The sequence below is a fragment of the Homarus americanus genome, unplaced genomic scaffold, assembly GCF_018991925.1.
Source record: "Homarus americanus isolate GMGI-L3 unplaced genomic scaffold, GMGI_Hamer_2.0 scaffold11150, whole genome shotgun sequence".
Lineage (NCBI taxonomy): Eukaryota > Metazoa > Arthropoda > Malacostraca > Decapoda > Nephropidae > Homarus > Homarus americanus.
This window is the reverse complement of record NW_024720555.1, coordinates 984,071-1,001,089: the sequence shown is the minus strand read 5'-3', so window position 1 is coordinate 1,001,089 and position 17,019 is coordinate 984,071. Positions and strand designations below refer to the sequence as shown.

Genomic DNA, 17,019 nt, shown 5'->3' with positions numbered 1-17,019 from the left:
CAGGGCGTGTGTCGGTGAGGCCAGATGACCGTGACCTGCAGTGCGTCACGTTATCACTACCAGGGCGTGTGTCAGTGAGGCCAGATGACCGTGACCTCCAAGCAGTGCGTCACGTTATCACTACCAGGGCGTGTGTCAGTGAGGCCAGATGACCGTGACCTCCAAGCAGTGCGTCACGTTATCACCAGGGCGTGTGTCAGTGAGGCCAGATGACCGTGACCTCCAAGCAGTGCGTCACGTTATCACTACCAGGGCGTGTGTCAGTGAGGCCAGATGACCGTGACCTCCAGTGCGTCGTTATCACTACCAGGGGCGTGTCAGGGGCCGGGGAGGTGGGGCATGCGCTTGGACACTCAGACCTGGGAGGTATGTCTGTCTGTCTGTCTGTCTGTGTCTGTCTGTCAGTCAGGTGGTTTATTATGATGCAAGACATGTGAAAGCTTGGTTGGGTTAGGTTACGTTAGTGGGTGTGAGGTTTGGCTATCTGTGCATGGATGAATGTCATTTGTGAGGGTACTACACCACGTGAGGCCTCTTTAACACCATCTGTGGGGAATTACACCACGTGAGGCCCCTCATACTATCATCTGTGAGGCTACACCACGTGAGGCCTCCTACACCATCTGTGAGAATACTACACCACGTGAGGCCCCTCACACCATCTGTGAGGTACTACCGTGAGCCTCATGTCTGTGAGGTGCCACCGTCAGGCCTCATAACACCATCTGTGAAATTACTACACTGACCTCTTAACACCATCTGTGGGGAATTACTACACCACGTGAGGCCCTCATAACACCATCTGTGGGGAACTATTACTCGGGTCCTCATAACACCATCTGTGAGGGAACTATTACACCACGTCAAGTCCCTCATAACACCATCTGTGAGACTATTATACACGTCCCTCATAACACCATCTGTGAGGTATTCACACGTCAGGCCCTCTTACATCTGTGAGGGAATATTACACCACGTCAGGTCCCTCATAACACCATCTGTGGAACTATTACACCACGTCAGGTCCCTCATAAATCTGTGAGGAACTATTACACCGTCAGGCCTCTCTGTGAGGGAACTAACACCACGTCAGGGTCCTCATAACACCATCTGTGAGAACTATTACACCACGTCAGGTCTCATAACACCATCTGTGAGGAACTATTACACCACGTCAGGTCCTCATAACACCATCTGTGAGAACTACTACACCGTGAGTTCCTCTAACACCATCTGGGGAGTTACTACTACGAAGTTTGCTGTTCAACACCTACATTAATCTGTATGTTCACTGTATGTTCCTTCACCTTTCTCTAATGAAGGCTTTTGTTAAACCACCAATGTATGTAATAAGTCATTTATGTCCAATGTATATTTTCAGCCTTTGGGTGCAGAACTTTTCAATAAACCTTTATTATTATTATTATTATTTCACACACACACACATAGTGTTGGCATACGTGTACAGTTAGCCTAGATATATATATATGTGTGTGTGTGTGTGTGTGTGTGTGTGTGTGTGTGTGTGTGTGTGTGTGTGTGTGTGTGTGTGTGTGTGTCCCGGGGATGGTGAAATGCAGTGGTGAACCTACCTGAGTGGTCTGTTTGTGTTGGTCCAGCACCACACGCCTGTATGTGGCACACAGCCTCACCACACAGCCTCACATTCCTCTCCCACCCCCCACCTCACAGCCCCCTCACGTCTCCCCCCCCATCACAGCCCCTCACACGTCTTCCCCCTCACCATCACAGCCCTCACACGTCTTCCCCCTCACCATCACAGCCCCTCACACGTCTTCCCCTCACCATCACAGCCCTCACACGTCTTCCCTCACCATCACAGCCCCTCACGTCTTCCCCCTCACCATCACAGCCCTCACACGTCTTCCTCCTCACCACACACACACCAGGTAGAGTGTCCGTCCATCATCCCAGGTGTGGTCATTAAGAGTTAAGTTACTGACGCTCTTCTTCTTCTTCTTCTTCTTTTTATTTTACTTCTTCTCAATTTGCTGTTGTAGCTCTTCTCTTTTACACACACACACACACACACACACACACATACACACACACACACACACACACACACACACACACACACACACACACACACACACACACACACACACACACACACACACACACACACACACACACACACACACACACACACACACACCATGAGTCTCCTCGTGCTGGGTGTCACTGATAGTTGTGGGCAGACGCGGCAGTGACTTGATACCGTGACGTCATCGTGCTTCCCGCTCTTTTTCCCCTCCTCCACAGTGACGTCACGCATGTAAACAACGCGATATATTGTACAGTACTGTGTCTTGTGTGATGATTGGGAGGGCGAAATTACTGTTTATTTTAGTTAATTGATTATTTCTGCGAGGATAACAAGAAATATAACGTAAAATAGGTCATAATATTACCCATTTTTACATTATATTATTGGCGCCATTTTTAAATGTATTCTCACCATTGAACAAAATAATCCACGTGGTGTTATTATAAATATCTGGTTATCAATATTTTCTGTGTGATTTTATAACTAGTTTTTGGTTCACCAGAAGAATCTCCAACCCAACCCAACCCAACCCAACCCAACCCAACCCAACCCAACAACCTTAACCGCAACAACCCAGCAACCCAACACAACAACCCAACCCAACAACACAACAGCAACCCAACCCACAATCTAATCTTGAGGTAAAATAAGCTGGGTGGAGAGTCATCGACGTTTTATTTTTTCATAGTCGTTATTGATGTGTGAATTAGGTTTGGTGTGTGTGTGTGTGTGTGTGTGTGTGTGTGTGTGTGTGTGTGGATCAACTTACTTGACTGTGAACTGTCTAAACCTGTCAGTTTCAGTCATATGTTGTAACAGTGTTTATACATATTAATACAGCAGTGATCTACGACACATGCGAGTGACAGACAATCATTGGTGAATTTGTTGGAGTGACGACGCCTGGTGAAGGCGTGGTGATGATGAAGAGTGAAGGTATAAGGAGTGATGAGAACGTTGGTGACAAGTGAGGACGAGTGTTTTATTGTGTGTGGTGAAGATACTGTGACTACCATCAGAAGGGTGTTGGTGATTGATCATTGCTATAACCCACCACCGTCTGTCCGTCCTGGTGAACACAATGCCTCCGCCTTCTCCTCCTGCTCCTCCTTCACTTACGGGTGCCTCTACAGTGCCACCTAGAGTGTAAGAGAGTGCCACCACCTCTCACACTCCTCCCCTCTCATCCAACCCAGCCTCTTAGTCCCTAACATCCTCTCACTAACCATGGGGGTAAGTACCGTACCGTCACCTGAGCTCTCATTGGCTGACGTGATGAATGACGTCAGGAAAGTTGGTGATAATAACCTTTCTTTACATTTCAGGTCATATCTATATTGTATTTTGTTATTTAAGATAGTTTAGTCATTGTTTATTTCTAATGAAAAATTTTAATTAAATATTTAGGAGAAACAGTAATTCTCGTTTTCTTTGTTTTATCTGTACCTCCGGGGTGACTGTTTTAAACATTACTCGAGACGCACGAAAAAAATGAATAGGAAATGTCAAAATGTTTTAATGAATGTACAGTGGTGAATTATATGTGGATGAGTGAAGGATTGGATGATAGATGGATGACTAGATGTGCAATGGTATGTTGGATGTTAACCTGATGGATGATTTGGTATATGAATGAATAAATATTATCTTGTGTTGATTTGTGTGTGACTGGATGTCGAGTTTGAACAGGGATACACTTACTCTTAACTGTTATTGTATTCCAGTTATGCTTTGGACAGTTTGTGACCGGGCATACAGTCACTAATCTCTCCCTCCTTTTGTTCGTCTTTATCCTTTACAGTTATGTCTGACAGTTTGTGACCGGGTGTATACTTACTACACCACACACGAGGAGAACAGCAGTCATGAGGTGGACACGATGGTGCTAAGTTTGGGGACCGCGCTCAAAAATATCTTCCCAGCGGTTCCTCTCACGTAAGCGCGCTCAACCAGTCTCTCTCTCTCTCTGCTGCGTCTTATGTTCTTAGTCCCTATGATGTATGATGACTTAACCCCTTGAGTATGATGACTTAACCCCTTGACAAGTATGATGACTTAACCCCTTGAATATGATGACTTAACCCCTTGAGTATGATGACTTAACCTCCTTGAATATGATGACTTAACCTCCTTGAATATGATGACTTAACTTCCTTGAATATGATGACTTAACCCCTTGAGTATGATGACTTAACCCCTTGAGTATGATGACTTAACCTCCTTGAATATGATGACTTAACCTCCTTGAATATGATGACTTAACCCCTTGAGTATGATGACTTAACCTCCTTGAGTATGATGACTTGACCCCCTTTAGTATGATGACTTAATCCTCTTCATTCAGTTTCTTAACCCCCAGAGGAATCCACCAACTTGTTCCCTTGAGTTTATTCCGTCATACTCAACAGTTTATTCCGTCATACTCAACAGTTTATTCCGTCATACTCAACAGTTTATTCCGTCATACTCAACAGTTTATTCCGTCATACCCAACAGTTTATAGAATTTTAACATTGGGTAAATTTCAAACCAGTTGTTAATGAGTTTGTTTCCAGACATTTTATATACTACACTTGAGTTGATTTGCAGCATTTAATCCCCTGTGTATGGGTTCCCCTCTGAGCTGAGTAAAATTGCCTGGCATTAGCTAAAGTAAATATTAAAAGTGGCATCCCCATAGTGAAGGGGTTGAAATGATAGGGAGTAGGGGAGTGATGGGTGAGTTAGTAAAGGACTAGATTGTTTAATGCATTCAGGTAATATTTTTTATACTATGAAAGGAAGGAAAAACATAGGAACACCTCTTGATCTCGTGAAACTTTTACAGACACATCATCCGTAAAGTGGACATCCAGCCCCTCAAGCGGATGCAACAGTTGGAAGAGCTGGAGCGAGCAACTTTGGGAGGCACTAGAGACATGGGTCCCTGTGGCGGCTTCTCTACTCAGTACATGTGTATGTGCGACTACCACGCGCTGCCGTACAGAGAAGAGGTGGCGTGGGACGTCGACACCATCTACCTTTCACACGACACTCGAGAGCTCTACCTACACGATTTTGATTATTTAGAACAAAAGTGAGTGAGGAAAATGATGTAGTACTTGTTGTGACTGTCAAGCTCTAGCTATCTGGAAGTTATAGTTAGTTATAAAGTGTCTTAATATGTCAGGATATTGCCCTGTCTAGCTCTCATTACTTTTATCTAATTACTCTATTTGATTATACTGTACTGGACTGTATTGTCTATTGTTATTTTGAATTGTTGGTTATTTTAGTTCTTCAGTTATATATCTTTTTTATAATAAAGAAACTATTATATTCAGTAAACAAAGTAGGTCCAGGTGTGTCCCTTGTAGTGACACACAACTGGTGAGGTCCAGCTAACTATCTCCTGCATGTCTGCCATAAACTGGATCATTATTGACTTCCATTTGTTGCTGGGAGGTTCATCACTGCTTCTTGTCAACACTTTGTAGTAACAATTTTCTTTAGCTGTATTTTGTAAATATTCTCAAGCTCACACGGCTTCTTTTTTTAAACGTTTCAGAGGAATGGACAGTAACAGGTAAATAATCTCATAAAATAGCTGTTCTAGAATGGGTCCTCGGTGATCCAGTGTTGCCGGTTGACCAGTGAGTTACCAGCTAATGATGAAACCTGCACCATAGTTTTGAGCTTGAGTTTTTTATGGTTTTTGATCCCTTGATTATATAGTTTAGTGTATCTCTTAGTGTTCCTCCTCCGTCCACCCTCACTACTCTACTAACTGTTTCATCACTCGGGTCAGTGCACTTAAGGATCTTCCTCTACGACCGCAGTTGCCACTTGCCAGACTAGTGTATTGTTCAGAAACCTCACAAGGCTTCTGTTGTTTGCACTTAGTGTTATCAGATATTGTATTGTTAAAGATAAGATGCATTATAAGGTGTATACTTAGCACTCACAGTTTTATTACATCTAGCATTTGTTTTTATTAGAGCGTTGGACGTACCGTACTGTTATGACCATCGTCATTAGCGCAGTGCTGCAATAATTCGTCAGCCAGAGAAAATAAAAGTGAATATTTATTAGTTTAGAATGACAGTAGATAGTAGAATGGTCAACTATCTTTATGTAGAAACAAAATATTGAAAGTGAATGCAGCTAAGAGTTGTTTTAATATTAGAAGGAAGAGCCAGTTAATGAATCACTCCTTCAACTATTTGGGGTGTAATGATTGGCAGTGTGAAAGTTTGTCTCTTATGATCTTCTATTGTTGATGGACTTGTTTAGTTACTGACTTTGTTATGCACTTGAAGACCTTAGTTGTTGAAGCAGTATAATCATTAGACCACCAACGAGAGAGAAGTTAAAGCTAGAGTGTTCTTAGAGAGAGTTATGGGTGTCCTACAAGTCTTGGTGTGTCGTGGGGAAGGAAGTGTCATGTAAGCTTTGTTGAGTTGGAATAAGTAGTGATTATAAGCTTGGGTGAGACACAGCAGATCCTAGGGTAGGTGGTGTAGGGTAGATAGTGTAAGATAGGTGGTGTAAAGTGTTAGCACAGGTGGTCATAATGGTGACTGACACAGGAACACTCGGCTGATTGTTGACCAGTACTGTACATTATTTTTTCATATAGTGATACATATTGTCCAGGTGGGGTTGTACACAGACAAACTAGGCTTGTCGTAACTAGTCAGATTCATGAGAGGAAGAAGAGTAAGACTTACGATTATCTCTTTGTGATAGTGCCAATTGGTGTTCATGTATGTTATGTTATGTATATAAGCTGTACAGTCATATTTCTAGGTCCTGAATGACTCCTCTGTGATATGATGAAGCACCTGCCAGATATAATGTCACCGTTTACCAGACGTCCTGGTCTTTTTCTTTTTCTTTCTTTGTGTTACGTGTTTGTGTTCGTGTGATGATGCATTTACAGCTGAAATAACTTTGTATACTGTACATTGTTTTCCAGCTCACTTGATCGATCTGTTTCATCTGATAGTGCAACTTTTACAAAACCATTACAGTATTTTAGATGTTTTAAACTCACTGATGCTATCTGGGTTGAGAAAGAATGTTTATTGTGAAGGATCAAGTTATCGTGTTGACTACTGTACTCGAATGGGCCTCAGTCCTAATGGGCCGTCTTCATGCTAATGACGCCCCAGTGATTTTTTGGGGGGTTTAGCTTAGGTTAGGTTATGGCCTATTAGAACTGTAACCCATTGGACCTGCAACTGATTATCACCCCTGGTAGCATGCACTGTTGCACTGCTTGCATCCGAGTTCTAGCCTGCTTAAAAGAAACTACAACCCACTGTGATTAAAAAAAAAGAGAGATCTTGCCATTTTTGCCATGCTCAGTGGAGTTCAGATTAACATTCCACACCCTTCTACGTACCTGAACCTAATATAGTCTAACCTAACCTAACCAGCCCTTTGAACCTAACCAAACCTACTCTGATCTAACTTAAGTGAACCTTACCAAATCTACCCAACCTTAACTTAACCTAATCTTTTGCTGTGGTATAGATAGACTGTGACAAAAATAGTATAATAATGCATTTTTTTAAGAACTCAAGACCTGACACAGCAAAAGGTGAAACATAAAGTTCTGATACAGTTTGATATTTTTATTTTATAATATTTTACATTTTGATAGTTATGGGGCATTTCTTACATGTTAATTTTATCTGTTAATTTATTGAGTATTTTTTTATGTACATTTTCCTGTTATCTATATTTCACTTGTTCATTTATATATGGTGTTTATGTCTTGTGTTTAATGGGAAGGAAACTATTGAAAGAGTTAATCTATAATATATTATACCTTGTACTATACCTCAAGGTAAGCTTATAGCTATACTATACCTTACACCTCATGATAAGCTTAGTGCTAAACTATACCATACCTTACACCTCATGATAAGCCGAGTGCTATACTATACCATACACCTCATGATAAGCTTAGTGCTATACTATACCATATCTTACACTTCATGATAAGCTTATCACTATATTATGCTATACCATACCTTACACCTCATGATAAGCTTAAAGCTTTGCTTACATGCTTTTGGAAAAATTATTCCAAGTTTTTTGCAAAATATTGATCACCTTAAAACTTATTATTATGGCAGAGACATTGTGTTGTGAGCTTAAGGCGTTTGTTTGATCACCATAGTCTATATTAGTACAAGTTTTCAGCACCATTAGTTTAGCTAAGAGGAGGAATTTTGTATTGTTGTGTACAGTCACAGTAAAGAGTCCTGTCAGTCCTCTGTTCTGTCCATGAACCCTGAGACTCATCAACTTGTGAATCCGAGACATCTCACGACCCAGAGACTCGTGAACCTTTGAATCTGAGAGATCACACGACCCAGTGTGTCATCTATGGGCCCAACAGTATGTGATGTCTGGGATTCATGAGTCTCAGGTTGGAGGACTGACAGGAGTCTTTTATGTGGTTGTACATAATACTCTTCCCCAGTTTGTTCTTATAAAATATGCATCTACTGTTTTGTTCTCTAGTCAGAATATTCAAAGTGTTCTATTTATGACAACAATTTGCTTAATATGAGTTCATGGTTAATCGATGGTTACCATTTCATTTTTATGAGGATATATTTATGCCTTTTTTTACCATCTTATGCAACATAGTATATTTACAAGTCTTGCCTAGTTCTGGTGAAACTGTTTTAATCACCATAGCTTTATTTATACTGTAATGTACTGTGTGTGGAATACTGTTCAAGTATTGTTTTCACTGACCATATCCACACCTTGAAAACTTACCAGAACTATACAACATGCCACTTGACAAATTTATGTAGCTATTATACAATTGAATATACAGTATTTTTTGAGTAAAGCATTTGCCACTAGCTCTCACTAAGGATACATCAACACTCACAGTAGAAGCTGACGAATTGAACGTGTATGGCTAAAATCAGTAAACAGCACTCGCCACTTCCAGCACCTGAATACTGAACAACAATATTCACAGCACTTGCTGAAGAAATCTGAGTTGTTCTATACTAGATAAGTCTAATATTTGTCACTTATTTGTAGGCAACTGTAAATGCAACAATGCTAAAAAAGAATATGTACTAAGGAATATTATGCTTAGATAATAAATGAGTAAAGCACTTGTCAGCCGCTTGCACAAGGACTGCAACACTACTGTACTATAGCAGTTAATAAGAATTTTACCTTTGGCAAACAAACAGTAAAACACCAGCCACTTGCTTCAACCTAACAGCAACACGACTTTGTAGCTGCTGAAGAACTGCACAACATCTTTGGCTCGAACACAGTTAAAGCACTTGTCACCTGAGTACACTACGAGTGTATGAAGAGAATGAGAGTTGCCTCAACAAGACAACACAACTATGATGGAACAGTTTAGGTAATTTGGAAAAGTGAGAGAGAAATAGATGATGAATAAAGACTAAATATCAGTGTACATTGTTGTCTTGTTCATATCCTTATTAAAGCACTGACTTCTACTCTGTTGTGACTGGTTGTAATCTCTTAAATAGTTCACAAATATTTGGGTAATTAGGAGGAGATGTACCTGTTCTTTCTCATCCTCAGTGATAGGTGATGCCAGGCCTGTGTGGGTAATTCTGTGAGTTAACTTGTATAAAGTGTTCACTGTGTGGCCATAAACTGTCTCATCCCCACCAATCCTCTTTGAAATATACTAATAGTTGTATTTTGTGGGTAACTGAGGTTGTTTTCTGCAAATATAAACAGAAAGAAAACTAGAGTGAAGAAAGAAATAAGTTACAAGTTATAGGAGGAGATAATGTGTTGACAGACTCAGGTGGAGTTATATATCAATAAAGCCAGATAAAAGAACTTCTCTAATAATCTCTGGTGCCTTGGTCCTGCCTGATACTTGTCCTTCTGTGGTTATGTCTTTAAATGTAAAATATTCTTTGTATTTTAAAGAAGTAAAGCCTGTGTATACTGTACATGTATTAAAGAAAATGTGTATATACTGTATTTTATAGTTAGTGTCTGCTTAATGTACATCCACTCAATGTAAATTCAGTTAACGTACATCCACTCAACATACATTCAGTTACTTTACGTCTGCTCAATGTACAGGTGTTCAGGAATGCATCATATACTGTACATTACGCTGACACTGACTGTCCTTTGTTCACCCTCAGAATGGCATCTTGTGTTGATGATTCATATGTATCTGAACAAACCATTTATATCGTGGTTCACTTTACAGAGACCTCATCCCCATCATCAGCGCCCTCGAGTACAACACGTGGTTCCGCAAGCTCCGGGCCAGCCACAGTAAACTCTCTCATGAAGCAATAGAACGAATTTTACACGTGGTCAGCAAGTCACTTAGCTTAGAAGAAATTTATCTAGATAATATTGGTGCCAAAGCGTGAGTATTAGTATTATTGTTATTATTTTATTATTATTATTGTTGTTACTGTATTGCTATTATTATTGTTATGGCTGTTACTGTATTGCTATTATTATTATTATTATATACAGTACAGTACTGCTATTATTATTATTTTTATTATTATTGTTGTTGTTATTATTATTAGTGACATTTGTAAAGGCAACGTGTTTCTTTCATAATATTAACAACAACTATCTTTCTTCTGAGAAAAGAGTTTTGTAAGTAAAAAAAAAAACTAATTTTTATTCTTTTACTATTGTTATTATTAATAGCAACAAAACCTTCCCCATCTAATTTCTGGTTAAGTTTTTAATAGTACAGTAATTATTTTTTTTTTACAGAGAATTTGCCAACAAACTATCATTGGCACTTCTATCCAACAGCAACATTCCTCTGCAGAAACTTGACCTCTCGCACAATCCACTGGAGGATAAAGGTGAGTCACTAACACCACTTGATCCACAGTACTACGCTATGGAACTTTTATTTTATTTATTTATTTATTAATTTATTTTTGGGAGGAAAGAGTGTAGGTATGGTAGCCTATAAGAAAATTAAAACATTGGTAATTTAATTAACACATCTTCCAGCATTATCCTGTTTATCTAAGTGTTGTGTTGTACAAGAAACCAAAAACAGAAAATATAAAAGCATTGATAAACGAAGAAAGGAATTTTTGAACTTGGAGGCGTAGGGAGTCATACCCTCTTCTTGGCTTGCCCATGAATCTATCAGTGGTCCATTTAACAGCGACCTGATCAAAAGTCTGTTGGGGTGACATTTGGGGGAGGACTTGCTGCTGATGGGTGTAGGAAGCTTGTGTTAAGTGATGGAGGTGTGGGGCCTTGTTGAGGAAGGGGAGCACCACAACTGAACGTGTCTTTTATAACAGTACCAGTATTAACAGTATAACATGAAGGAAGAGACAGTATATGTATATGATATGAATAAAAATGAAGGAAGGAAAAATATGCATGTATGTTTTGATGTGAATAACAATGAAGGACCGTACATTTACCGTAGTGTTTGCCTGTTTCTAGCCATCCTGCATTTAAGTGGGAAAAATACTTGAAATGAAAATATATTGAGATTTTGTGGCCTGAAGACAAAGGTGCAGAGAATGATGAATTAAAGTAATGAGGGAGTTTAGGGTGTTGATTAATGATCATTCCCTGATAACAATTGGAGGTCACAGTCATTATTTGAGATACTTTACTGATTGTAGTACTGAAGGGAAGGATTTACAATAAGTAATTTATCTAAATGTAATATTAGTGCCAAATTACCTTTATTTATCTATCAATGGACCGGTTTAATATTGGTGCAGTGACAAGACAAAGTTAACAATGACAAGATTCTTGAAAGATTTCACAGCAAGTAAAACATCATTAGTTCTGTGTACAACTTGACACAGTGATATTAATAAGACACGTTGAGGCAGGGTATAATGACAAGAGATATACAGTACTGGCCAAGTTATTTCTTAAAAGAGATGTTGGGTGAGGGATCGTTGACCTGTAGCTGTCACTCCTGCATATATATATATATATATATATATATATATATATATATATATATATATATATATATATATATATATATATATATATATATATATATATATATATATATATATATATATATATATATATTCACACTCATACTGTATCTATATACTGTAAATAGCATGTCTTCTTTATATAGTTTTTCAGATAGATTTTTCAAAGGAGTCCCTGCCTGTGTACTGTACTCTGTGTCTTACTGTACCAAAGAGAAGGATGACCCACATGTACTTTCTTTTCCAGTTTATAATCACAGTCTTCCCTTCCTAGGAGTCTTCCCTGTTACTTAGGTCTGGTTAATCCCTTGTTCTTGGGCTCCCCTCTGAACTGAATAAAATCTGGCATTAACCAAATAAAATATTAATAGCAGTGTCCCCATAGTGAAGAGGTTAAGCACATTCTTCTAAGCTATATCCTAATACTGTACTTGTATTCTCAAGCCTTGTGACAAACCCAACTGGTGTTTTTTATCCTTTCTTACAAGTTTTTAACAAATTACTTCTTTCTATTCTTTTAATAAATATTTTATTTATATTGCCTGACATCTGTAGCTACTTTTCTTTATTAGTTTATTAATAAGCTTCTTTAGCATTGTTTGGTATAATTTTTGCATACAGCTGCTCAGGCTTTATAATGTGATGCAGCTTATTTAACAGACCAAGGCCCAGTGTCAGTGTGTGTGTAAAGGAGCGGTGATTGTGTGGAGTGGGAGGGGGTTAAGCTGGATGTAGGAGTGAGGTGAGGTGGATGTGGGAGTGAGGGGAGGTGGATGTAGGAGTGAGGTGAGGTGGATGTAGGAGTGAGGGGAGCTGGATGTGGGAGTGAGGTGAGGTGGATGTAGGAGTGAGGGGAGCTGGATGTAGGAGTGAGGTGAGGTGGATGCAGGAGTGAGTTGGGGTGGATGATAATGTTACAAGTATAGTGGCATTTTTTTCAGAAAGAATTTAATAAGGAATGGGAAAAGATAGAGTTGTCAGATAATAATAAATTAAAGATACGATTGATTATGTTTGAAGATGGAAGAACTGAAAGGAAAGGATGACTCACTATATTATGTCCTCCTGCAGTAGACCATTATGAGTCAACTAGTGATATGAGACACACATACCTGGTGAACCTGGTGACACATGTACAGTACCTGGTGACTGGTGAACCTGGTGACTGGTGAACCTGGTGACACATGTACCTAGTGAAGCTGGTGGCACATGTAACTAGTGAACCTGGTGACACATGTACCTGGTGAACCTGGTGACACATGTACCTAGTGAACCTGGTGACACATGTACTTGGTGATATATTAACCTTGTGATCCATCCAGGGAACAGCAAAGATAAGAGTTGTACTAATTAAAAAATAATTAATTCAGGAGTCCAGAATAGAAGGATGGAAGATTTTTTGTTCTTCTATACTATTACCAGAGATAAAGTCTGGTTGAGTGTGCATGCGCGTGTGTGTGTGTGTGTGTGTGTGTGCATGCGTGTGTGTGTGCATGCGTGTGTGTGTGTGTGTGTGTGTGTGTGTGTGTGTGTGTGTGTGTGTGTGTGTGTGTGTGTGTGTGTGTGTGTGTGTGTGTGTGTGTGTGTGTGTGTGTGTGGAAATATACAGTACAGTACAGGTGGATATTAAGAGAACTTAGGTCAGGGTTTGTAAGGCCTTGTATGATGTGATATTAATGGTGATACTATATGATAACATTTGAGATTGTATAGAATGATAATTGATATTGTTTAGGCCTATAAATGATGGTGTTAAGGAGAGCAGTAGGTAAACGGTGGGTAGAAAAACTTGTTGAGTAATAATTGTTGTTTTCCGTGCATTTCCTCCCAACAGGTTTAACCAATCTGTGCGGCCTGGTAGCCAAGCTGTCGCCGGTGGCTGGGGGTTTGTTATTACCACTTTTAATTGCCGTTATTATTCCTTTGCAGTACCACTATACTCGCACACTCTGCTGTTGTATGGCTGCCTAGCTGGGAAATACTTAACTTTGGGGAGGCAGTGTCATGATGCCACTAGCCCCCACACATAGCTTTGGGATGCTAATTTGAATATCCAATCTCGATGATTTGTTAACCTGTTAATTGACTTGTATGTCGTGCTGAAGGTTAATTGATTGCTCTGGTGCTTATAGATATATACAGTAATGAATATGGCAGCTGCAGGGTTTTTAATTTTTAAACTGGTTATTGGGTAGTCGAGTTTTTCAAAGGGGGTAGAAAAATTGGTAAACTCTACTTTAGAAGGAGCTTTAAACTAACCTATAGTCAATTGATGTCTTGGGCTTGATGTAGTTTATTGTGTGGGTTAAATAATTCAAAGGACACAGCCACACCATCCTCTTGCAGATCCTCTTTGGGCCATTGACCTAAACACTTAGAAACCCTGGAGCTGCTGAGTATAATTCTGATGTTGGTTCTATTGTTTCATGTAACAGAACACAGAATGAAACATCGAGGTTTGATTTTATGCCATATTGACATTGGGCAGGTCATTTGGCCGTTCTTTCTTACATTGATTCAGAAGCCACTTATTAACTTGTCTGGTATTGTATGTGGGAGAGTGTATGAACTGGTGCTGTCATATGAGCATGTTATCTAGCTATGGCTTATATAACACAGCAGCAGGAGGACAGGCGGTGTGTGAGTCTCAAATAACCAAGTAACACCAAGGACTGTTGTAGTATGGAGATTCATTTGTGTCTGTCTTGCGTTGCCTGGAGTCTTTGTTGTTATACAAGTCGTTACTCTTTTTTATTGCTGTCAGCCTTTTGAGTCAAGTTTAAACATATTTTCATTAAGTTTAAGACATCGTCCACCACTTTATTGTTATGTTTTAAGTTTTTTCTCGTGCTACAGTGATGGTTATAGGAAATGATTTACTGCAGTCTTTGATTATTTATCTCTCTCATCTTTCTCTCCTTAAGTTTTCTTGATCCTCAGTCACTTCTACCACAACATTGTGACTTAATGACTGACTTCCTTTATTTTTGATGATCTGTTCTTATATTCAGACACATTATTTAGAAATATTGTATAAGTACAAGTAGAGGTTAAGGTCCATAGTACCAGTGAACCTTGTGCCTTTCATAGGTGTTAATAGAAATGTGTTTTAAGACTGTGATACTCAACAAATTCATTTATATCAAGTAATGCAGTCGACTTTTCACCTTAATTGTTATAGTGTGTCTGTAAGTTATCAGATTTATTTTAAAACTTTATATCCCAAGTAATAGATAGAACATTTAGTATATGTTGTATGATTTAAGAACAGATAACATATTGACCAAATTGAAATTAAGTGAGGCGGTATTGTTTACATGTCCAGATACTTGTTGTGTAACTGTGTGATATGTAAACACTGAGGGATCCGGCCCAGGTTTGTGTAGGTCTTATAGTGATTATAAACCTTTGAGTCATCTGTTAAATGATGATTATAATGCTGTCAGTGTCACAAAACGGCAAAGGTAACGCCTGTATCTCACCACTGTGTCTTGGGTTCAATCCCCTGGCCCAGGACAGATGTAGGTCGGGTGTTATCCAGGACCGAACATGGCACATTATCTCCGGGTACTATGGTTTCCTCCTGTACTAACACTGGACAATAAAGGTCATAACAAACTAACAAAGAACAGACTACCACCCAAACAGTTAGTAAGCTGATATGTGGTGTATTGATAAATAAGATGAACATGATAATACTGTACATGTTAGATAATACAGCAGTACTGTACAGTACAGTACAGTACTTTTTAATGTTGAATTATGTAACTTTATAACTTTCTTTGTAAGGAAGTGAGATGATAGTGTAAGGAGGCAGGTATTATTAGTGTGCATCAGAACTTTCCATTTATTGGTCAAAAAATGAGGTGTACATCTTTCTTTGTTCATCTGTTGATTATTTAGGAATTTTGTAAGGACAATATTTTTTGTATCAAGCATTATGAAACGTGTACTTGTTTTGTTTGTTATTTGTCCTTGTTTTGTTATGTCTGTGATTTCAGGAGTAAATACAAGAACACCCAAAAGTTCACCTTGTAAGACCAACTCATTTGTTTTAAGATCAACCCATTTTTTTTTACATTTAGTCCAAATTCTTATACCTTAATGATGTCGGGTAGGTGTGGTTAGGTTAGGTTTGGCTTATGTTGCCTTGCATAATGGTTTTAACCTTTTTTTTTTCCTTGTCCATGGTTATATTTACCTTCTGGGCATTAAATCAATGACAAGTGAACGTTAAGTGAGATTTGAAACATCTGTTCTGTGACTTTTCCTCGTCACTATTGATTCGTGGGATGACGTTGTGTCTGTAGGTTTTGTTAATGTGGTTATTCCTATTATTTTAAGGAGGTTTTTTAAGGGTTCAGTAGTGGCATGATTTTGTTTTTGGAGTTTTGTTCAGGAGATAAAAAATTCACTAGTGTCTTGTCAGATGTAAGCCTTCAACCCCAAAACATATACCGTATGGAGGAATATGGAACTTGTAGTGCCAATTAAGAGTTAAACTGAATACTAAACAAGAATTCACCTGGATTGGGACAATTTCATCTCTCCAACTTAGGTCAATTTTTTGTGTTGTTACGAGGTTGTCTCAGATTTTCATAGCTGACCCGACGACACAAGTGATTTTCTGTTTCATTGGCGAGTTACTTAATGTCTTCTGTACACGTGGCTCCAAAAGTATTATTGTGTGTCTATTGAACCCCTGAACTGACCCATACAATCCTGTGTCAATGCTGTGAATACTATGGTAGACGTTGAAGGCTCGGACTATGCTGAAAATGCTGATATAGTTTTTGGCAGTTTGTGGTTCGTTTTGTGTGGTACTGTACTGTACCGTATAGGTAACGGCCTCGTACCTGCCTGTAACATGTAGATATTTTGGGCGTTTTGGGTTAATTATATGTGGTAATAACTGGTACAGTCTCGTTCAAGATTCTTCTAACACTGCTGGAGCAATACGTAACTGGC

The 17,019-nt window shown here is 39.1% G+C and overlaps 1 protein-coding gene across 1 annotated transcript in view; it reads left to right on the top strand.

The window, feature by feature from the left end:
• The window catches only part of LOC121860580 (F-actin-uncapping protein LRRC16A-like), a 185,545-nt gene that overhangs the window by 60,647 nt on the left and 107,879 nt on the right, over nucleotides 1-17,019 (top strand). The window contains 4 exon segments of the mRNA XM_042357746.1: nucleotides 3,873-4,006; nucleotides 4,899-5,147; nucleotides 10,305-10,469; nucleotides 10,835-10,929. Of these exon segments, the coding sequence (XP_042213680.1) occupies nucleotides 3,873-4,006; nucleotides 4,899-5,147; nucleotides 10,305-10,469; nucleotides 10,835-10,929 (643 nt within the window).